This window comes from Leopardus geoffroyi, chromosome B2 (genome assembly GCF_018350155.1).
Source record: "Leopardus geoffroyi isolate Oge1 chromosome B2, O.geoffroyi_Oge1_pat1.0, whole genome shotgun sequence".
Classification (NCBI taxonomy): domain Eukaryota; kingdom Metazoa; phylum Chordata; class Mammalia; order Carnivora; family Felidae; genus Leopardus; species Leopardus geoffroyi.
The window spans coordinates 130,603,202-130,628,451 of record NC_059332.1 but is presented as its reverse complement, the minus strand read 5'-3'; the positions used below and the strand labels follow the sequence as shown (position 1 = coordinate 130,628,451).

Below are 25,250 nucleotides of genomic sequence, written 5' to 3'. Positions count from 1 at the left end.
AAGGTGCTTTAGTGTCTTATTTTAAAAAGTTATCTGGAAAACTAGAAGTTTAAAAAAATCTTTGTGGGTATTTCAATATTTATATATATTGTATTTTAAATACCACTCTTCCACTTATAATTATCACTTTGCTTAAAGTTATCTATTTGCTTAAATATAAGAAATGTAAATTTTTCTTTCTCCAAGAATTTATTGTTAGTTACAGGATGCCTTTTCCTAAATCCATTCTTCTGCAGTTAATTTCCTTTTAAAATAAGGATATGAATTATACAGCCATTTCATTTTTAATTTAAAAATCTAGATATTTGTTAAATAATGACATATTTGATTAAACTAACACTCAGAGGTAAAATTTTACTATTAGATGCTGAAATACTGTAAGAAAATCTCCTACTTTATTTCAGGTTTTTGTTCTCCTCACATGTGTTTTATGATGTGTGAAAGAAACCAATCTCACCTGTTTTTGATTGTAGGTTTCTTCTTGGTTCTTCAGGGGCCTCAATTGGCTGATCAGCCAGGAAAACTCGAGCTTGGTCTATTGCATTCAGGACAGAATACTCTTTCTCCTTTAACTCACGTCTCAGGGCCTTTGCAAAGAGAAGCAAAAGTTGAATTTGTAACTACTGTGTTCACCAAGTAATGGAACATCTCCAATGAAACTACTTCTGATCGTACTTATCAAGGGAATGACAGAATGACTCATAACCATTTAAGCAAAGTTAGAAGTGAAAATACAATTTTTACACGCATTAATGATGAAATATATATAAAAGCAAAAACATGACAGGACTTAAATATGCAAAACAAGAATCTTTACAATATTCACCTAAGAGAAATTGTTACAGTATATTTGAACTTACACAAAATGCACTTTTAGGGTTATCATTACTGTCAGATTGCTAAACTAGAACAGCCTGTTCAAAGATACCTTTTTCTTGTAAGACTGACAAAAAAAATTACATCCAATGGTACTGAAGAAGGCAATTTCACAAGTAGTAATGAGATCCTCAGAAGTGCTTTACATTCTTTAGAATATATTAAAGAAAAAAACTAAGAGATAGAAACAAATTAAAGTACATGAAATCAAAACTAAACCAAAGAGAACACATAAAAGACAGTCTCCAATTATCTTCAAATACGTTCCATCTCTCACGCTGAGGCAATTATGATTTTTCCCTTGTGAAGTTTTTCATGCAAATTTATGATTCTCAGAAGTCTGCCTTTAGTACTCTAGTTCTTTTAAGTAGGGTTAAACTTTCACCTCTGCTCCCATAAAATGTTTGGTGATTAAGACTCAAATTGACTAGAGTTTAAAAACAAAGCTCACTCACTGACTATTGCAAGGTAAGAGGAAATGAAGATTTTCTCACGTACTATCTGAATGCTACAGCTAAATCAAAATTGTTTCTAATATTATTGTTATCCTCTTAAAATTATACACAGAAACACCTAGTGGCCTCTAATAATATTTTGCTTTTAGTGCAGTTCCCTGACAATGCATTATTAAAACTCTGTTTTCATTTTCTAAAATACTGCATCGTACTACTATTTTAGAATCAGTAAAATTTTGGCTTCTGAACACAACTGCTTTTTTTAAATGGCATTTGACATATGTTGGGATGACAGGGTATTTGCAGGCTAAATCCTCATCGTCCACAAGAGATGAAAGAAAAAAAAAATCTAGAAACCCAGAATCATCATCTGATGTGAAAAACCAGAGCTAAACACCAGAAAAACACCAGTGATGAGTTTGAAAGAGAACATCACTGGTGGGCAAGGGTGAGGGGAGATGAGTGACAGAATGTTGGATTTTGTGATAAGCACTGTAAATGCTATTAGACTTTTAAACTATTTACAATTATTATCTTGACCAAAAATTTATATGAAAAGGAGAGAGTGAACAACAACAAAAGAGCACCCACCCGCAATTTAGACACAGTAATAACGCACAGGATATAGGATGAATTAAAACTTGCTCTAAAACCCGTAGATACATTTACACAGCATCCATATAACCAAAGACAGACTGTGAAGCAAGCAAAGGTCAATAAATCCCCACATCCGCTAGCATCGAGGGGCATTAAATGACTATGTGACAGAACACTATTTCTATTAAGAAATGCAGCTTGTGAAGGAGTCCCAAGATGTGACATTCAAGACAAACAAGACAATCTTCTGACATTTAAAGTTTCTGATATGTGGAAATAAAAGAGACAGAAGAGAAATGGGGGAAAACACATTTTAATGCAGAAATATCTGTACACATTTCCGGGTTTTGAGCCTATTCTTTATTTATTTTTTTTTTAATTTTTTTTCAACATTTATTTATTTTTGGGACAGAGAGAGACAGAGCATGAATGGGGGGGGAGGGGCAGAGAGAGAGGGAGACACAGAATCGGAAACAGGCTCCAGGCTCTGAGCCATCAGCCCAGAGCCTGACGCGGGCTCGAACTCACGGACCGCAAGATCGTGACCTGGCTGAAGTCGGACGCTTAACCGACTGCGCCACCCAGGCGCCCCTGAGCCTATTCTTTAAATTTAGATTACTGTGTTATAGCAAGAAGCTCCAGATAAATGAAAGTACTCCTAGTATTTACTTCCTGAAGCACCTGGAAATATAAAATACGAAATAATGGTATGAAAGAACATGTTGCTGAAAAGACAGCATTGAAAAACAGTGGGTAATGTATCAGATTTATAAAAATTTTAGTGATCAAGAGTATTTATTCCCCAAGCCCCAATCTAACCAGTAAATTTGGGAGAGGTAAAGATTCTTACAATAATGTGCAAGGGCTCTGCTAGGTTTCTTCTTTTGGGAAGTGAAGTCCCAGACATGACCCTATTTAGGGCAAGCTGCTAACGGGGAAGGTGAAGGAGCTGGAACACCTCCTCCTTCCGGTTGAGCAAATAGGATGAGGATTCACAGGCAGTCTTTACAGACGTGGCACTAAAGAGAAACCAGGGAACACCAACTGGCTGATGACGTGGAAGGGAATTAAAACCTGAGAGAGGACAGAACGTAAAGAATGTGACTCAGAAAACGGAGGACAGAAGCAGACCCGGTCCTCTGGAAACATAAAATGATTAGGGGCACATATTTCACAGAGGGTGAATCCTGATCTCATGGTGGAAAAAGAATATAATATGATCCATATGACTTAGGTGTGCAGCAGGGCCCAGCTGGGAGTTCTGGATTATTATTAGTCCACAAAATGTGCATTGAGGAGTGTGGTGAGGGGAAATGGCCTAGGAGAGATCTGGGTTAGAACTATTTTTAGATTTTCAAACCTCTGAATGGAAATACATGTTTGTCTACAGGAAGGATACTTGGGAAAACTAGCCTGTCAACTTCCTTGATGGCTGGACTTTTATCACTCTAACACAGATGACTTCATGACGGGCAATTTCACTGGCTGGCTGTTTACTCTGCCCAGAAGGCTCTTTCTCCAGGTATCCACACAGCATATTCCTTATCCCAAGAGGCCTTCTCAGTGAGGCCCACCCACCCATGCTATTTAATGTAGAATTCCAACTCTCCCATCTGCTACATTTCCCAACATCTTCTACTATGCAAGGTAGGTATTTAGTTAGTATGACTATTGTCTATTGTCTGTTTCTCTCAGAGAAAGTATAAGCTCCACAAGTCCAAGGACATTTTCTGGGTTTTTGTTTGTTTGGTTGGTTTTTGTTTTTCACTATGGTAAACAAAGCACCCGCATCAGTGTTTTGGGACCTAGTAGAGCTAGGGGGCTTAGAATTGCTTCCTGGTGGAGGAAAGAGAGACAAGAGAGACAAGAGTACTTTCAAAAGAGGAAACTAAATTCTGGCAGAAGAACAAAGGAGTATGTCAGTGTGTGCACTTAGGGACCTACAAACACTAAGTGCTGAAGAGCCCAGCAGGTATCAGGTCACAAAAACCACTGCATGATGTCCTCACTAAGCATCGGAGACAACCAATAATGGGCACTGGGAAGCCAGTGAAGAGCTGGACAAGGTGGTGGTGGTGGTGGGGTAACGACTGTCATATTTACATTTCTGGTTTTTGCGATATCATAGTCAAGTCTCCTAGATTCACGAAAAACAAATCTGAGTCTGAGAAAGCCCCCTCCAGAGATGGAGAATCTATTTTCCTTCCTAACCACATTAAACTTCAGCACTTTTTGAAACACCCTCTCTGCATAGGGCGTTGGCAGGGGAATGTCTCGTGAACTCCTTTGACATGCCAAGGTAGGGGAGTAGAAGAGGCAAGTGCGGGCAGGTGGGAATCATGCCAAGTAAGGAAAAATGTGGGGCTCAAGCCCCAATGCCAAGTCACCAACCAAAGACCCTAAAGAGCATACATTTACTAATACCTTTTCACACAATATTTTGCAAATTTAATTTTGCTATTCAATTTGTCCTATTTCAATTATATTTAATTGCATGTCAGAAATGGGTTTAACTTTGAACAGTATTGTACATATAATCATTTCACCACCTTTTACCTCTCACTTAGACATAAAAGAAAACCCGCATTTCCTAACCACCTGGTGAACATTAATGATAAGATAATTAGACTCCAACAGAGTTGTTTTGTATACAGAGCTACAAAGTGGCATTCAGCTGTAGGTTCTAATATCACATAACTTCTATGTGGGCTGCCTTAAGTGAGTATAGCATAATCTGATAGGAATTTTTCTGTCTTAATGACTTTATATTTTAATTCAAAACAATTCTGTTCTCAGGCAATAACAAGGATTGGCAAATATGTGAAGAGGTTGGAACCCTGACATACTGCTGGTGGAATGATAAAATGGTGCAGCCACTTTGAAAAACAATTTGGCGGTTCCTTCAAACGTTTAACAAAGGGTTACTATATGACCCAGCAAGTCCACTTCTAGGTACATGCCCAAGAGGACTGAAAGTTTAAGTCTACATAAAAATTCGTACATGGATGATCATAGCAATATTATTCGTAATAGCCAAAATTGTCAACACAGCCCAAACATCAACTGGCGACCAGATAAACACAATGCTGTATATCCAAAAAATGAAACTCTTCTTCAGCAATAAAGATGAATGACATACTGACACATGCTACAACATGCATGAACTTTGAAAATGTTACGCTAAGTGAAAGAAGCAAGGCCCAGAAGCCCATTACTATGAAATGTCCAAATAGGTAAGCGTATAGAGACAGAAAGGAGAACAGTGGTTGCTTAGTGCTGGACAGTTGGGAGAAGAGTGGGGGAGTGACTGGTCATGGGTATGGGGTGTCTCTTGGGGGATAATGTTCTAAATTTAGACAGTGATGATGGTTATACCATCCTGTGAATACACTAACAGCTACTGAACTGTTCATTTGAATTTTATACTATGTGAATAATATCTCAATAAAGTTATTATTAAAATAATAATTCTGTTCTTTCTCCCACAGAAGTCCCCTAGGTAATGTGTTTATTTCTATCCTCTCTCCCCACCCATCTGCAAAGTAATAGCTCATTGTGTATGTTCAGTATGCTCCCACTCTCAGAGCTTCTGGAGCACTTCCTACTTCTCTAACACAGCTCATGCTGATATATTGTCACCATGCATCTGTCCCCTCCATTACACTGTCAGTTCTTCTAGGGTAAGGCTCACATCTTAATCATTAGAAATTCTCTTCAGTGCTTGCCTAGACATATATAGGAAGTACTCAATAACTGCTTAGGGAATAAGGAATAAAGGAAGAACTGCTTTCAGATTAAATACCTGGTAGGATTCCACAACATAGAAGAGCAAAATATAACGAAGTCTCCCACATGCAATTATTCTAAATTGGAATAACTACTGGATTCCATTTCGCTCTGGATTTGACCAAATAATTTTTTGAGGCAAGGTTAGTTTTTGCCTATCGCCTAATTATCAGAAGTACTTTTTTAAAGATTTTATTAAGTAAATGTCTACATCCAACATGAGGCTTGAAATTACAACCTCGATATCAAGAGTCTTATGCTCCACAGATTGAGCCAGCCCTTCCTATCATCTAATTATCAGCTAGTAACTACTAAGTATTTTACTTTATTGTTGATCATTGTTTAATTAATAGCAAATATTTTCTTTTCTCCCTGGATAAACAAGTAACAGAGTTCACTGAAAGGGGTGGTATGGGCTCACTCCATCTTCCCTTTTTTGTCCACAACCTGATCCATGAGGTAACTAACTGCATAGGACAAAGTTTCAAAACTATTGCAGTCATTACATCGAAGGTTGAGTCTGTTATTACTAGTGTGTATCAAATCCATCTGAAACGCATTGGCTTAAAACAATGACAACTTATTTTTCATGATTCTTTGGATTGGCAATTTGATCAGGTCTTCTGCTGGTGCCACCAAAGATTACTCCTGTGGCTATAGTCATCTGTGGTTTAACTGGGGTTGTGAGTCCAAGCCGAGCTCATTCACATGTCTGGAAATTATTGTGGGCTACTGGCTGGCATACCTCAGTTTCCCTCTGTGTGGTCCTCTAAACGCACAGTAGGTTGGACAGGGCTCCTTCAAAGCCTGGTAATTAGTGTTCCCAAAGAGTGGAGTGAAAGCTGCAAGATCTCTTAAGACATAGGCTCTAGAGCAGCTCTGCCCTCTAGAACATTTCAGCAATGATAACAATGTTACAAAACCATGCTGTCCAATATGGTAACCACTGGTTGCTTGCGACCATGTGGTACTTGAAATATGCCTAATATAATCGAAGAACTGGATTCTAAATTTTATCTCGTTATAATTGATTTAATTTAAATATAAATGGTCACATATAGCTAAGGGTTACCACATAAGACAATGCAGTTCTAGAATTTGCACTTCGGCCACATTCTATTGCTGGAAGCAAGTCTTGAGGACCCGCATAGACTCAAGAGAATGGGGAGATACAATGCATTTCTTCGTGAGGGGAACAGCAATGATCCTCATCAGAGGGGCCAAGATATACAGAATCATGATTCACTGTCGTAACAATCTACCACACAGGATAAAGGGGAAAGGGAGGGTTGGGGTAGGAAGGCATCTCAAAGACAGTGATACTTGAAGAAAGAGCTGAAGGAAGTGAGGAAGCCAGCCATGAGACTATCTGGCAAAAGAGGAGGCAGGGAGAACTGCAAATACAAAAGCCCTGAGGGAAGTGCTTGCCCGGCTTAGCAGGCTGGCACTGTCAGAGCCGGGTACACAAAGGATGAGGGTGATAGCTTCTAGAGAAATGTTTCCTATCATGAAAGTTAGAGGGAAGTAAGTCTTTGTGGTTGACAGGAAAGGCACCTAGTAACTACATATTTCTTATACCGCAGACATCTAGTTACCTTGCTGACTCAAGGTCTGGCCATTAACCTAAGAATGCTCTCTGTGACAGCCTTACCACAAAGCTTATGCGTTTTCCATTCTAATAGTCCAAAGACCTCAATCCCCACTCTGGGCAAGCGCATGTGAAATCAAGCTCTGGCCTGTAAGCACTAGACCAGATCAGCTGTAAGAAGGAGGAAGATACAAAATCATTTCAACAACTACAACTGAAACTGTATTGCCTTTTATTCATCATTTTTTTTAAATGTTTACTTATTTTTGGGAAGAGAGAGAGAGACAGAGCGTGATGGGGAGGGGCAGAGAGAGAGACACACACAGAATCTGAAGCAGGCTCCAGACTCTGAGTTGTCAGCACATGGCCTGATGCAGGGCTCGAACCCACGGACCGCAAGATCATGACCTAAGCTGAAGCTGGATGCTCAACCAACTGAGCCACCCAGGTGCCCTTGAAACTGTATTTTAAAAGTTACATGCTCTGAAGTTTTTAATACGAGGACATATGGTCTCAAATACCTCCAAGTCAAAAATAATGAATGAAGAGCACAATGTCCCATGGCCATAAGAAAATGTTCAACTTCTCTCTCATCGTAAGGTGGCATAAGAGCGTATGACAGAGTTTTCCAACAAAGATTTCCACCAACAAAGACAATTTAAAAGATATTAAATTCAGATAATCTGAAAGAAATATGCCAAACACAAGAGTAGACAGCAATTCATACACAATGATCCCAGTCCTTCAGGAACTTACAGTCGACAGAAGAGAGGAGAATGCTGATCACCATGTGTGACGTGCCACAAATCTTTGAGAGAAGTACAAACAGGGCACTGAGGAAAGAGACAGAAGGTGGAGGGAGGTAAAGGAGGCACAAGCAACCTTTCCAAAAATATGTGAACTGTGTGTTGAAAAAGAGACCGGAATTAGATTCAAGGTAATTAAGGGAAAAGCAATTCAAGGAAACAGAATGAACAGGTGAAGTAATCTAGTCTTCTACGGTTTTCCCTGTGAAGCAGCTTCCGAATGCTCGTTTAAGCTAAATGAAGTCCTGGAATGTCTGATTGATGAAGACCTGATTCAAATATCAGACTTTAACTACTAAAACCACAGTGTTTTCATTCTCAACAGAATTTCTCCCAGCCCAACATCCTGTTTAGCAGAGTCCACCTTTCCTATCATTTCTGGGCCCCTTTCAAACTCAGCATGCTGTTTGGCCACTTACTGGTATTCTTAGGAGTTTCTGGCAACAGGGTAAATTGCTCCTTATTCAACTTTCAATGCTAGAGAGAGATTCTCAATGATCCTCCTGTAATGTCTAGGAACACTTCTCTCCACTTGCTATAATTGGGAAGGAAAGGAAATTAAGAGATGAGAAGGAACAGATCTTCCTTCACTTATGATGGGGTTATGTCTGGATACTGTAAGTTCAAAACATCGTAAGTCAAAAAATGCACTGAGGGGCACCCGGGGGGCTCAGTCAGTTAAGCATCCAATTTTCGGCTCAGGTCATGATCTCACGGTTCATGAGTTTGAGCCCTGTGTTTGGCTCTATGCTGACAGCTCGGGGGCCTGGAGTCTACTTCGGATTCTGTGTGTCTCCCTCTCTCAAAGATAAACAAACGTTTAAAAAAATGCATTGAATATACCTAATCTACCAAACATCATACCTTAAATGTGCTCAGAACACCTACAGTAGCCTACAACTGGGCAAAATCATCTAATACAAAGCCTATTTTAGAATAAAGTTGGCTGTCTCATGTAATTTATTAAACATTGTACTGAAAGTGAAAAGCAGAATGGTTGCATGGGAACAGAATGGTTGTCAACAGGATCCGTCCTTGGCCCTTTTGTGACTGCATGGTGGCCTGGGGGCTGTGGCTACGATTGCCAAGGATCATGGAAGGGGACATCCTGCATAACACTAGCCCAGGAAAAGATCCAAATTCAAAATTCGAAATATAGTTTCTCCTGAATTCCTATGGCTTTTGCACCATCACAAAGTCGAAAACCTGTTAAGTCCACCATCGTGATGTCAGGGACTGTCTGCATAAACAAGTGACTGGGGCGCCTTAAGTCTGAAAGTCTCTCAAGTCAATCAGCTGCTGTTCATTTTCGTCATGAACATGACATCGGCTCACTGGAGTGGCTGAGTAACATCAGTTTCTTCTGGCAGCACCGACATGGGCAGGATCTTAAAAATCACTTGATATGAAAATAAGGTCTGAGGAACTCTGGAAGAAGGAGAGGAATCCTGACATCGGCTTCTGTTCTAAATTGGCAACTCGTTACTCTGCACTGAGACAAGGGGAGAAGAGACATACCTATGTGGGTGTGAACTAAATCCTGGTATCACCCCTTCCTCTGTAAGGAACAACTGTCTCCTCTCCTTTCTTTTTTATTTTTTAAATAATTTATTTTTTTTATTAAAAAATAATTTATTGTCAAATTGGTTTATTTATTTTTGAGAGAGAATCCTAAGTAGGCTCCATGCTGTGAGCACAATGCATGATGTGGGGCTCAAACTCGCAAACCGTGAGATCATGTGACTTGAGCCAAAATCAAGGGTCAGCTGCTCAAACAACTGAGCTACCCGGGCGCCCCTCTCCTTTCCTTAATCTAAAGCCATAATCCAAACTGTCTCTATAAAAAGTGCCAACGTTCACTGAGATGCACTTTTCCTAAAATTTTCTAGACCATGATACTAAAATTACAGATAAAGCAGATCTTTTGGTTCTCCTGCTTAAAACCCTCCAGTGGCTTCAAATGAATTCTAAACTTCCTACCAAGATCTGGACCCTCCCTGCTCTCCAATCTCAACTACTAAAAATACCCTAATTTCTAGTCTCAAAGTCTTCATTTCTGTTCCTAGAATATGCCAAGTGTTCCCTCCTCATGCCCTTTGCAATCCAGAAAGTTTTTGCTTCAAATCTTCAAAAGCTCCTTCTCCTTGTTTAGATCTCGGCGCTTGGTATATATGTGGGATGAGTGAATGAAAAAAGGAGTGAGTGGACTAGAAAGAATCAAGGAAGGCAACTCCCAGGAAATGGGACTAGTTCATAGGAAGCTGGTCTGCAAAGAAAGCAGCATGGAATGGCTCTGAGCAACTGAGGAGGGGAGGAGTCATCTCCTTTAGCCCGTCAAAGAAAAAGTTATTTCTTGCCACACTATCTGTGTGCTTTCTTGGCGCTCTCACTGGCCCTCGTTGGTCGAAGAGATTCCCAAGGGTTGTCCTCCCCGACCCTTTAGCGTCACAGCACCAACACCATCCTCGCTATTAGTATAAACAACACCTGGTTCCCCAGCAGGGCCAGGCCTCTCTCTTCTGAGCCTCTCCAGCTCCAGGCATCTGCTTTGCTGGAGCATTCAGCACACGTGCCTGTCCTGACTTCTTTGCAGACCTGACTCCTACACCGGACTGAGCCCTCTATGAAGGCACACATCTATTCCCTAGAGGGTAAAGCAGGACCTCAATGAATTTATGTATGAAAGAATAAGGAGATATTTAAAAAACCATTCAGCGGTATAGTAAAAGCAGAGATTAGTAGCCAAAAGCCTGTGTGACAATCCAGTGCACGCCATGTAGGCACGCCCTGACCTACCATGAGCCCTTGGGTTTGTCTTGAAACTTCTCTGCATGTTAATAACAAAACCTCTCATTTTACTAACTTCACAGGTGAGACAGTGAATGTGAACATATCTCAAAACTGTTCAGTGTTGTAGAATAAGTAGTTAACTTTTAAAATGATGCTAACCTAAAGTTTTACTAACATTCTCAGCTCTTCTCTAAGACAGAATTCTTCCCTCAGCTTCAATTCACTGCAATTTGTGAAGGAAAGTTCTAGCTATTTTATCTACAGCTTTGGATGATGGAGATGGGTGCCAACCTTCCATTAGCAGGAACAAGTGAATTTAACTCTCTTAAGGGAACAATTAGTTCATTCCGAGAAAAAAGGAATTATGTGATCCTCCAAGATTAGGCAAAAATGTTTGGAAAGTATAAAACTAGGTTCCAAGCTTCTTATGTCCCTTTAGATTTTTAGAAGTGTAATAACTTTTTGTGAACCAATTTGTTCCAGACTAAAGTAGCAAAGTAAAGCTCTGTGATGGCAAAAATAGCCAAATGATATCACATACGCTAATTTAAATTTTTTAAATGTTTATTATTTTTGAGAAAGAGAGACAGAGACAGAGAGCAAGCAGGGGAGGGGCAGAGAGAGAGAGGGAGACACAGAATCAGAAGCAGGTTCCAGGCTCTGAGCTACCAGCACAGAGCCTGATGCAGGGTTCGAATTCACGGACTGTGAGATCATGACCTGAGCTGAAGTCAGCCGCTTAACCGACTGAGTCACCCAGGCGACCCACACATACACTAATTTAATATAAATACGAAATTTCTCCAACTGATTAGTCTAACAATGGACATCTTTTTTCCAATCCTTCAAAGGACAATTAAATCAAACACATCCAACCCATTCTCTTTCTTCTCTTTGAGAGAGAAATGGAGTCAGATACCTGACATCCTAAAACTGCTTTCTAAACTCCCATACTGGCATGGAATACCAGCACTTTAATGCTAATAATACAAGGTCCACAGGAAAGAGGGGGGAAAATGAGAAATCACAGGCAAGGGTGCAGTGAAACTTCACTTTCATACATTGCTAGAGGCGGAAAATTGGTTCAATCACTCGGGGAAGTAGGTTGGCAATATATCAAGAATCATTACTATGTTCATATTGTGTGAAACAAGAATTTCACCTTTGAGAATATATCCTAGGAAAATGATCAAGAAAAAGCTACAAACACAAAGGTTTTCATTATAAAGTTATTTATGATTAAAAAGATTTGAAAGCAAATTAAATGTCTAACACCTGGAAAATATTTAGGCTCACTAGGGTATGGCTACACTAGGGACCATTACATAACCTTGAAAAATTACTGTGATAATGACGGCATAGCAACATGAATAAATAGACATGATATATATACCTAAGCAAAAAAGTCAGGATTAAGACGATATGCCCTATTAGAAACAGGAAATAGTCACCCAAATGAAGATGGTTGCATTACAGTAGTAAAATTAAGGTCAATTTTTTGTTCTCTATTTTATAAAATCTGTCATGATATTTTCACAACTTAAAATTTAAGAAAGGAATACTAAATGGAATCTAGTTCATTTATCACTGAACAAATTATTACTTTTATTTTTATTTTTTTTACTGAAGTATAATTGACATACAATATCCTATTGGTATCCTGTGTCCATCGTAGTGATTTGATATTTTTATACATTACAAAATGATCCCCATGGTAAGTTTAGTTACCATTTGTCATCATATAGAGCTATTACAATATTATTGACTGTATTCCTTATGCTGTATATTATATATTCACGACATTAAGTTTTTTTCACTCCAAGTTCATATCTCTTAACACCATTCACCTGTTTCACCCATCTATCAGCCCCTCCCTACCCTGGGAACCAACAGTTTGTTTACTGTATTTATGAGTCTGTTTCCATTTCGTTTATTCATTTGTTTTGCTTTTAGGACTCCACATGTAAGTGACACCATATGGTATTTGTCTTTGTCTGACCTATTTCACTTAGCATAATATCCTCCAGGTCTACCCATGTTGTCACAAATGGCAAGATTTGATTCTTTTTTTGATGGGTAAGTGATATTATCTATATACAGCACATCTTCTTCATCTGTTCGTCTATTGACAGACACTTAAGTTACTTCCACATCTTGGATATTGGAAATAAACACACGGGTGCATATATGCCTTCAAACTGATGTCTTCATTTTCTTCAGATAAATGCCCAGAAGTTGAATTGCTGGATCATATGGTAGTTTTATTTTTAATTTTTTGAAAAAATATGGAACGTTTCACGAATTTACATATCATCCTTGCACAGAGGCCATGCCCATCAATCTTCAATAATTCCAATTTTAGTGTAAGTGCTGCCGAAGCAAGCACAAATTACTACTCTTAAAGAATGGCATTATTAGAGCACCTGGGTGGCTCAGTTGGTTAAGCAACCAGGACTCTTGAATTTGGCTCAGGTCATGACCTCACGGTTTGTGAGTTTGAGTCGGGTGTCAGGCTCCATGCTGACAGCACAGAACTTGCTTGGGATTCTCTCTCTCCCTCTCTTTCTCTGCCCCTCCCCAGCTTGCGCGCGCTCTCTCTCTTTCTCTAAATAAATAAATAAATAAATAAATAAATAAATAAATAAACTTAAAAAAAAAAAGACGACAGCATGATGCTTCAACTAAAGGCACTGCTAGAGGCTGGTACGGCTGAAACCAGTGTTTAAGAGAGAAAATGGTAAGAATGAAGTGACCATGGTGTGAGTAGGAGGCAGGTCACATCACATAGGGTCTTGCAGACCATTCTGAGGACTGTGACTTTTATTCTGAATCAAATGGAAAGCCACTGTGGAGTTTTGATTCACTGGAATAGGAACACGCTGGGCACTGTACTGAGAATAAACAGAGACTAATAATTGTAGCTCCTAATAGCAGTAAGAGGTAATCAGATTCCTGTTTTATATTTTGAACATGGAACCAACAGGATTTTCTAACAGATGGAATATGAAAGAAAGACAAGATTGAAGGTGATTATTATTTTTTATGTAAGCAACCAGAATCGAGTTCTTTCCATTGAAATGAGGGAAGATCAGGGAGAATGATTTTGAGCAGCAAGTTCAGGAATTCAGTTTGGACGTACTAAGTTTGAGATGTCTATTAGATACCCAAGTAGACATGACGTGTAAATAGGTATGAATTTGGTGGTGACTGACATACAGATGGCACATAAAACCAGGAGACCCGATGAGTTCAGGAAGGAATGGCTATAGAGGAGTTGGCATGACCTGGCTCCTGGTGCATCCCACTTTTAGGAAGCTGAGAAAAAGAAGAAGGGGTCAGCAGAGGAGATTGAGAAGGAGCTGCCAGTGAGCTAAGAAGAGAATCTGCACAGCGTAGTGTTCTAGAAGTCAAGTAAAGAGAATGAACAGAGGAACCATTAGGGAGTTGACAGGAAAGGAAGGACTCAAAATAGACCTCTGGTCACATCGCAGCAGACACTAACACACAGAGACAGGGTAAGTTACAATGACGGGTGTGTGAGTGAGAGTGGGAGCTCAGGATGGCTTACTGACTTGAGAAAAAGAACACGTGAATTAAGTTTTCAGAGGCTTTCATTACTGTAAAAGTGTTGTTTTATGTGTGTCAAAACATAAACATTAATGGTTTTTTTTTTGATGCCAGCAGGTCTGACTATATAATTCACAGAGCCCCTTGTTCAAATGTTACTAAGAATTTCAAGATGGCAGCACCAGAGCATTAAACCAAGTGCAGGGCCCTGTTAGGAGTGAAGGCTTATGTGACTGTAATTGCATGGGACACACAACCACAAAGCCGGCCCTAGACACAAGGCATCTCAGCTTAACAAATAAAAGTACTGCTGGTACAGCAGGCTTCCTTAGTTTCTTGTTTAAAACAAAACAAAACAAAACAAAACAAAACAAAACACTTAACATTTATTGGAGAATACAAGCAGAAAAAATAAATGATATAAACATAAGGAGAATCTGTTAGAATGTAATTTACTTTTTTTTCCCCCAACTTGCTTTCAAAGCTAAATCAGCATATATGGATCTGAAGTCATTATAGTATGACAGCAAAAAAGGGCAGAAGAGTCATTAAATTTGATAGCACTAATAAAACTACATGAGAAAAGGGAAAGAAAACAGGCTTACTTTTCATTAGTATGCAGACAAAATAAAAAAAAAATCTCCTTCACAGTGCTTTAAAAGTTTTGGTTAACGTCCCTAAATGAACATTTAATATATAAATTCATTTTGGTTCCACCCCATTGACATAAAAAATGATGCCTGAGTCAGAATACTAAGTATAAATGCTAAAACTAAGATAGGAATGCTTCACTTTCTCACAGTAATAAAAGAGTATTCCTTCCTACACTTTTCAAAATACATGCACATGTAAATGTATTCCTTTATTCGGCTAATATATGCAATATCTACTTTACCAGGTACCATATAAGGTGCTAAACTTGTACTATTTTTCTCTTTCAGCTTTATTCTAAATATAACTGAAAAGGCCGGTAAGCAACACCTCTTGCTTTATTGCACATTCCAGGTCATGCCATGACTCATTTGGAGGATTTTCCCTCCAGGAGTTTTGGTAACAGCCTTCAGTGAATTTTTACTCCAAAGATCTCTTTTTAGCTCAAAAGCTACTTGCTCTGTGAAGCCTTACCCAATCTTCCCAAGTACAGACAATCATTATTCATCTGTGCCTCCCTGGCCATGTGTTCATGCTCACATTACTATGCCTTTGCTATCCATTATAGTTACTTGTTTTCAAGTCTCTGCTTGTAGATGGTGAGATCTGTGACGGCAAAATTAGTCTTATGAAGTGATAGATGCCCAGTACCTAGCAAAGTACATGGCATATATCAACTGCAACACAGAAGTTTGTTTAACAAATAAAGTATTAGATAAATGATACCAGGGCAAATATATCCAGAGGTGGTTCATTAGAAATGGGCTGTTGTATTAAGGGGGTGGACTGTATATAATTGCTTGGTTTTACATACCTCTATTTCCTGCTCCATTTGTTGTCCACTCTTAATTTCATCGCCAGTGATAGCTATTAAGATGCCTTGCCTCTCCCTCTAAACTTGGATATTCTATGGCCTTTTGGGGTCAAGTTCCAATGATACCTATGAGGCTTAGGAGATAAATCAACTGCAGACAACTAAATGGAGTGTGGCAGGTAGGTGTAGCCTCACTTTGAGAATGGCTGCTTCCAGGAATGAATACAAGTAATAGCTTTACTAACAGTTCTTAGTGGGCTATACATTTAATAAGGAGGAAGTCAACATAGGTGCCAATGGCTGGAGGGGAACTTGGAAATTAATCAATTTTAGAAAAAGGTCAATCTCCCACATCAGGTAACTTCATCACACAGCGAGACCTTGAAATTACATATTTGAAGTTAGAGTGTCAGATTACCATATAGAGAGAATAATCCTACACACACACAGCCTAAATTTAATGGTGGCATGTTGCTGATTGAAAGACACTGTTCGTGGGGCACCTGGGTGGCTCAGTCGGTTGAGCGTCTGACTATAGCTCAGGTCATGATCTCGCGGTCCGTGAGTTCGAGCCCCGCGTCGGGCTCTGTGCTGACAGCTCAGAGCCTGGAGCCTGTTTCAGATTCTGTATCTCCCTCTCTCTCTGCCCCTCCCCTGCTCATGCTCTGTCTCTCTCTGTCTGAAAAATAAATAAACGTTAACATTAAAAAAAAATTAAAAAAAAAAGACACTGTTCGAATTTGTTACTTTAATAAGTAAGTTTGCAAATGTATTTTGACAAGTCAGTTTAAGACCCAAATATCCTAGGGGCACCTGGGTGGCTCAGTTAAGCGTCAGACTTCAGATCATGATCTCACGGTTCATGAGTTCAACCCCTGCGTTGGGCTCTGTGCTGACAGCTCAGAGCCTGGAGCCTGCTTTAGATCCTGTGTCTCCCTCTCTCTCTGCCCCTCCCCTGCTCCCACTCTGTCTCTCAAAAATAAACAAACATTTAAAAAAAGACCCAAATGTCCTGACTCTTATACAATAAGGATTGAATATAGGAATTTTAAATTGAGTTAAGTAAAGGACAGAGGGGCCCCGAGGGAACAAACTCACTAAAATTATATCGGAATCGTACACTTTCAATTATTTTTAGTGATTTCCTTTTATAAAATCAAACATGCATTCTATCAGAAAAAGGGTGTTACGGCTCTGACCACAGCCTTTACATAACTTAGAATTTACATTGTTCAGAAGATGAAGTGCAAAGTGAACAGCAAAAACGGCACTGGCAATTTTATCCAATGTTAAAGTATGTGACTGAAATAAACCTGTAACATTACAAATGAATGGTATGTGCACTGAAGGTGCTTTCTAAGTAATTGTTGACTGAATGATAATCTCGCATTCTTGAAAATGAAGCTGCATATGAGCGACCTCAATTTCTACAGAACTTTAAAAATGATATGAAAAACTTAGGTCATTAGGTGGGAAAATTCAACTATATGCATTTATTCTAAAAGTCATTAAAAACACTTTGTTTTAAAGTAGTAATTTATTTTGATATTTGAGGATATTAAATATATACCCACATAAGAAAAAATAATACGACTCTGTGGGGTTTACAAGTGATACTTATAAAGACTGGAAGGCGACTCTAATTTTACAAGTTAATCCTAGATAGTAATGGGGGACTATTTCTGCTGGGCAGTATTAGATGGTAAATAACAGGTATCATAGGGTTTTTTAATGTTTATTTATTTTATTTTGAGATAGAAAGCAAGCAGAGGAAGGGCAGAGAGAGGGGGAGAGAGTGTGAGAGAGAGAGAATCCCAAGCAGGCTCCACGCTGTCATCATAGAGCCCGATGCAGGGCTCCGTCTTCCAAACTGCGAGAACATGATCTGAGCTGAAATCAAGAGTCAGATGCTTAAGACACCCAGGTGCCCCAGTATAGTTTTATTTAATTAAAACAGCTCATACACTCCAGACAGTTTTAAACAAGACAAAAATGATCAAAGCTATCAAGACAAGCTCCTAGCAGTTATGGGAAGAGCTATCAGCAACTACTGACTGTACCTGTACCATATGCTTTACCCTCAGAGCCCTTGACATATTCTTTTTTATTATTATTATTACTTCAGGAGTTTGCCTCTGTGCATATGTTGTGAAAGCACTGAACGAAGTTATTTATCATCATTGTTGCTGAAACCTATCAATGCTCTGTCTGAGTCACTCGTTGAAACATCCAAGAAAGTATAAGCATTTAATTAAGGGTCCAAAATACACTGATGTTTTATAATATCAGTTCTTGGGACATTTGTTTGACAGAAGAAAGCATGCCAATCTGTGAGTCATTCGTTTCAAGGTGTCAGAGAGAGATTTTAAGCAGAGACTGTTACGGGGCTTTCTGCTCCCTCAACATCCAGGACTGGTACCTTTCCCCAGCAGCATCAACCCTAGTGACTACTTTGCTTTTCTGCTTTGTTTCTCATCTATGGAATGCCTGCCATATTCTGAGTCCAACTTTGCACGTTTGATTTTCCTTGCTTTTTTTTTTTTTTTACATTTTATTTATAATTGCTAGGTGTTTAAGCAGATGAAGTGATCTGAAGCATGACCTTATAGTACTATTCTAACTAAAAGTCTCAGAGCCATCCCTTCAGCATTTAAATATATAATATTCCATCTGGATACAGCCACAAGCATGGAGCTTTTCAGAATGAAAATTATTAAAATGTGTCACTGAAGTGCAGAGGCTGTGCCTTATTGCCCTTTGTACATTTAACATTGTTTTCAACACATAAAGCAGTCAGTGAATCGTGTGGGTGGGTGGGTGGATAGATGAAGTGATTAGCAATGCTGTTATCAAAGAATGGTTTTGAAAAAGTGTCATTAAATCACTGATGCACATATAAAGGACTAGAATATAGAAATACAGGTAGGAACCAGAAGACTTTGAGAGTGAGTTCCCATAAACCAACCTCTAAGTATCCAAGTGACTGCATGCATAAATCTGAGAGTCTCTAACCACAGTTATCTGTGAAAGCAGACTGGATCCAGGATAAGGTCATACAAATGCAAATGTAATATAATGTATATTGATTTTATTTCTTTACTTATAAGTTATGGTAGCATTCAAATATTGCTTTGAAAGGTAATTAGATTCATGGTTATACATTTATCATTTGCCTATAAATCTTTGATAAGTTAACTAAAGCAGTGCATACAGACGTGTCTTATGAGCTTGGCCTTTCCATGATAAGCTGTTTTCTTTTATTAAGAACAAAAAATAAGGGGCACCTGGGTGGCTCAGACAGTTGAGCGTCCAACTTTGGCTCACGTCATGATCTCACAGTCCATGGGTTCGAGCCCCACGTTGGGCTCTGTGCTGACAGCTCAGAGCCTGGAGCCTGCTTTGGATTCTGTGTCTCCCTCTCTCTCTGCCCCTCCCCTGCCCACACTCTGTCTCTGTGTCTCTCTCTCTCTCAAAAATAAATAAAGATTTTAAAAAAATGTAAAAAGAACAAATAAATCATCTTCTAGCCTCTAGACTTATATCCTGTGTAATTCTCAAAAACGTCTCAATGACTTTATCCTATTCCCTCAGTAGTCTAAGTTATCTCTGAAGCCACCAATAGGCTAAAAAAAATACAGTTATGACATCAAAATTTACAGTTGCCCAAACATCATGAATCTTAGGAAAAATAAAAAATGTGGACACAGAACAACTAAAATAAGAAACACACTAGAAAATGTAAGTCCTAGTTTAAAGAACTCAAACAGCCATTGCTTATTGAGCACTTACTAAATGTATTGTGCTAAGTGACCTATTTATACTCATGGTCAGAAACAGGACTGAGGAGGTTGGACAATCGACTCCAGAGCCTAGATCACAGAGCTAGTGAGTGGAGGAGGTGAGAATTGAAACCATGTCTACCTAATCCCATGTGCGAGTTCACTAACTAACTTTGTATAGAAAGGCCAACCATAAAGTCTCTGAGCACTGACTGCGTACAGCCTGCTTGAGATTCTCTCTCCCCCTCTCCCTGCCCCTTCCCCACTCATGCTCTCCTGGTCTCTCACAAAATAAATAAATAAACTTAAAAAAAAAAAAAGAAGGGCCCAACATAAGGTACCTTAGAAGACAGGGTAATACACCACTATCCAAAAAGGAAGAGGAAAGAATATTTTCAATGAACTTGAATACAAAGTGCTGAGGACAGAGGTTAGTCGGATGTCTACTTAGAATTATTTTATTCAAATTGTTCACATAACTCTTTGACATCAGCATTTGATATCCCTTGAAGCAGCTTTTAAGTCACTTAGTGGTTTTCTAACATACAGTAACCCCACGTCCACCTAAGGCATTGAGACATAGCTTTGTTTTTTACTTTGTATATAATGTCACTGGAAATTTTAATGTAATACTTAAGTGCTGATTTGTGTAATATCAGCACAGGTGGTTTTTAATGCATCTTGTAAAGTGTATTTGTCTTATCCACAACAGAAAGATATATGGTATCACTTTTAAAATTGATCTTTAAAAGACTTGTATACAGTGAAATTCAAGGCTTGCATTTATGAGGTCATACTTCCTGGAAGAGTAAACAAATCAGTGTTAAATTTCTTTGTCCCCCTTTAAAAAATTCCATCTGGTAATCTCTAGACATTCTAATTTAGTATTGAGAGATTAGGTCACATTAGTTTGACATAATACTATGTTGTTCAAAATAAGGTAATTTAGACAGCTAGCTATCTGCAAGGAAGAGTTAGGTTAGAAATCAAATACAAGGTCCCCCTCTTTCTATGGGGAAATTTTAAGGAACAAAATAACTTGCCTACTATTAGTATCAAGCCATTTAAGGGTTGATTTTGTTTGATTCCAACTATGTATTTTTAATCTATAAAGCAAGAGTTCTTCAAAATTAAAAAGAGTTTTTAAACTGTATTAGGACAACTAGAAACAAAAAATAGCAAGAAATTAGAAAAAACTACAGTTTATAATAACAGACAAAACTAAAGGGAAAGGCATCTAAATTTAATGCTAAACATACCTGTGGAAAAAATAGTATAGAGATTATTTTGTTCTGTTTGAATCTACATCATAATGTTATAATTGAAAAGAGTTCTAGAATCCCTTATAAAGAGAAAAGATCAGAAATAAGAGTATACAAGAACTAATAACATGCTTGAATTATCAGCCAGGGACCAAAGCTGGGGGTTAGAGAAATGGATAGTTAGACAGACAACCAGAGATTTGGGACAGCAATGCACAGTCCACAGCTCAATCACAATCCTTGTTGGAAATGATTTCTCATAACACAGGGAAGAAACAGAGACTGTAAGGTTAAGCAGGGCAGGCGTAGGCTCTCCCCTGACTGCAAGCTCCACACAGACAGGGACTGTGTCTGTTTTCTGCATCCATGCTTCTCTGGTGTCCTAGAAATTGCCAGACATGGGGGTAAGTGATAGGAATTTGTTGGGAGTGAGAAAGGAAGGAAGGGGTGAAAAGTCAGATTTCATTAAAACACACCATGGGTCTCATTTTCTTCCACTATCAGTGAGGGGGCTAGACTAAATTATTTCTTGGGCCTCTTACAGTTTTAATAATTGATCATTCTAATTCTAAATAAAGATTGTTCCTGATAAACAGAACCTGAAGGCAGGGGTCAAAGACATCTCCAAGGACACAGGAAAGAAAAAGCTGACCTGAAACAGAGTAACCATATGTACAACCAAAGGGATTTTAATTTTAAGATCACAGAGAATTATATTTAAGTTAGAACATTGGCAAGGTTGAGGTTCAACTACAATTAGACTATTCAATGATTATGGCTGGCAAAGTTTAGTAAGAAAGGTAAATAATTACAGGTAGGTGTCACGTCTTTAAATATTGACCTAATTGTATTAATGCATAGTGATTTGCCCTCACTGTAATAATTTATAGTGATTAGAAACATTATACTTGACAGCTGGGAAAGAAGGTTACTTTTGATAGAATGTGACTGTGATTGGAAATAAGGTCCTTAAAGATGTAATTAAGTAGGGGCACCTGAGTGGCTCAGTCAGTTGGGTGTCCGACTTTGGCTCGGGCCATGATCTCACGGTTTCTGAGTTTGAGCCCCGCATAGGGCTCTGTGCTGACAGCTCGGAGCCTGGAGCCTGCTTCTGATTTTGTGTCTCCCTATCTGCTTCTCCCCTGTTCATGCTCTGTCTCTCTCTCAAAAAAAAAAAAAAAAAAAGATGTAGTTAAGTTAAAATGAGGTCATTAGGGTGGGGCCCTGACCCAACATGACTGGCGTCCTTATAAAAGGAAGGTATTTTGAGCAGTTTTAAAAGTTACAGATACTCACCAAGAGAAAGCCAGGTGAAGACACAGGGAAGAGACATCCACAAGCCAAGGAGAGAAGCCTCAGAAGAGGCCAACCCCACACCCTGACCTCAAACTTCTAGCCCCCAGAACTGGAGAAGATTAATTTTTCTTGTTTAAGTTACTCAGTCTATGGTGTTTTGTTATGTGGCCCTTGCAAACTAAATCACACCTCCACAAATCTCTGGAATCTCTTCTATAGTTTATTTCTGGCATAACAGCCTGCTTAGTTCTCAGAGTTATGCATGATGCTTGTGTCAAAACATTTATTAATACATGATATTAAGAAAGCCTGTAGTTTTCCATCATTGATAAACTGGAAGGCAGACTATGACAGATCACAATAAAGTATCATATTCTAGAATCTACAATCAACATGAAACTCCACAAAGGATTATTTCCAGTGAGGGTAAACAATGAGGTGAGAAACAACCCAGCCCTACACTCAGAAACTCAATCAGTATCATATTCATATAAACTTTCTAGTATAAAACTCAAAGTTAAAGAAGTATAGACTATTAAATGGAAAATCCTGATAAGACCTACTTACTGATAAGACCTACGCCTCTCAACAGTAGTCTGGATTATGCACAACATGCTAAGTGATGGCAATTGTGATAAAGACGTAATAGTAACCAGAGAAAAGTCTGGTAGCAGGCACTAAGAAATTTAGATACCAAGGCTAAACTATATCCAACTTAAACTATTCCTCTTCCCATCCCCAACCAAAGGTATTTTGCAGTTTTAAGACTCAAAAGATAAAAGGACTGTGAAGCCATCATTTTTCCAATCTATACTAATCCCTAACCATACTGCTATCACTATTCCTTCTCATAATCAACATTTTGAACAAATCAGGCTCTTTCTCCTGGTGATGATGATTTTACTGTGCCTGTAGATGATCCTGCAGCTACCCCAGCCTCTCAGCTTCTTATCCACTTTTCCCCAAGGACCTTGTTCTCACCCTGCCTGTGCAACTCACTCTCACAAAAGGACACCGGAGATTGTCATTTAACAATAAATGCATGCCACCACAAACTTGATTTCTAGCATCCTTTCTCTGATCACAATCTGTTTTCTTTACAGTTTGTGCCCCTTCCCGGTTCCCCCATTTGGATTAATCCTCAGCTCCTCTGCCATGTCCAATTCATTGACTTCTAACACCACTTTACTATCCCTCATCTCTAATATCCTCATATCTTCCTTTACCCAGCCTTACTTCCACATGCGATCATTACTATAGCTCCCCTGTATTTCTGTAACCCCCCTTGCCCCTCTCTTCCTCTATCACATATGCTTGGGTCAATTCAACTCTCCAACTGACTCCTCGCCTTTGGTGAGACAACTCCACATGGGTAAGGAACAACATTCACAGTGACTGTTCTCACTTTAAATTCATGAGCACTGGCCTCAAGCAGGCCTTTCGTAATGCTCGTGGTCTTGTTTTACATTCCTAGTTTAACTCACCCACTTCTAGACTACATTTTCTACCTCCTCTTTCCCCAAACCTCCACATTGTCTTCCTTCTTCTCATGTTCAGTTGACGACCTTGCTTCCTATTTGTTGAGAAAACAGAGGCAATCAAAAGAGGACATCTAAATGTTCCCACACGCAAATCTACCAACTTACCTGCTTGTTACAATGGATGAATTCTTTGCCCTCTTACCCAAGACCAACTGTTAACACTTGTACACTGGATCCCATCCCATCCCCTACCCAGTAATCTCTCTTTTTCCCACCCCTTTTTCCCACTCCTACCCCAACCTCATCTCCTTCTTTTCTATTTGGCTGACTGTTTTAACAACACTGGTATCCATGCTATTCCTCGAATATGGCCAGAAACTGCAACCTCTGTGGCCAGTGTCTTTTTGTCCCCTTTTGCCTATGATTTCTTCCCCCACGGAGTAGCATCACTTACTGCCTCATATTTACGTCAGTTGTTTTCTCAAAAACCACCTTACTTATGCCACGTTCCCGATCTCCACAAAAACAGCATCTCTGCTGCTGATACTCTCCCATCCTTCTTTCTCTCCTTGACATTGCTTTACTCTTTTCATGGCACTTATTACTATGGGATATATTATGTATTTATTGTGTATCTAGTGTTTATCTCTTACTACATGGAATCAGGCAAGAACTTTGCTTTGTTCATTTGACTCTCCAATGCCTAGAATAGTGCCTGGTACACATTAGGCACTCAGTAAATACCTGCCAAATGAATGAACCAGTATTATCATCAGCATCAGTTATCAGGATCATCTTTATTATCTAAATGCCCAGGCCTAAAGGGTTCATGTACAGCAACTCTACTCTAAGACTCTTAGGTGAAACACAACCTAAAACAGGGCAACTCTGCTGGGAGAAGGGTTTGGAAAGAACATAGCCAGCATTTACTGGAAACAATGATGTGCACTTTACTGGCTAAGGCCAGAAGAGGAAAATCATTTCATGCCTCAAGAATTAGGTTTTAATCAAAACTAGCAGAACATGGTCACACGCAGATTCTATTCCTTAACAGAGCACTTCCATTAGAACAGCTTTGTATTATTTTTTTCATCACTTAAATCCACAAAAAAGTATATGAATAAGTAATAGAAGAGAAAGCTGAAAAAAAGAGAATGGGATTTTCCTAAATCCCTGATTTAAAATCTATCATTGTTGGTTGTTGTTGTTATTTTACATGTTATATTCCAACAACGTTTTCTTTTTTCTTAGAACTATTTCTCTATCATAGTCTCTTTTCAAGTAGAAAAAGAAAATTTACCCAAATGGAAATTTGAATAACCTAGTCACAAGGGTTCAAAGTAAAATAAACTTCAAGGTCTTATCATTTTGAAGCAAACTTACTACATAGATGGCATCTTCCTTTCTTCCTTTAGAAGATGCATGTGTTAGTCGTCATTTTTCCAGTGGCAACAAAATTCTAACACCACATTAAAACGTACAGATTTAGAATGAGAACTTGC

At 38.9% G+C, this 25,250-nt stretch overlaps 1 protein-coding gene and 1 non-coding gene across 10 annotated transcripts in view; both read right to left on the bottom strand.

Annotated features, from left to right (window-relative positions):
• UTRN (utrophin) overlaps positions 1-25,250 on the bottom strand; it is a 519,130-nt gene that overhangs the window by 115,009 nt on the left and 378,871 nt on the right. For all 9 annotated transcript variants that reach the window (XM_045499918.1, XM_045499921.1, XM_045499919.1 and 6 more), the window contains one exon: positions 458-587. In XM_045499918.1, coding sequence (XP_045355874.1) covers positions 458-587 — 130 coding nt within the window. The remainder of the gene's footprint in view (positions 1-457; positions 588-25,250) is intronic.
• Positions 13,178-13,284, bottom strand: LOC123610022. Its single transcript, XR_006718060.1, has one exon. It is a non-coding gene; the product is annotated as a U6 spliceosomal RNA (small nuclear RNA).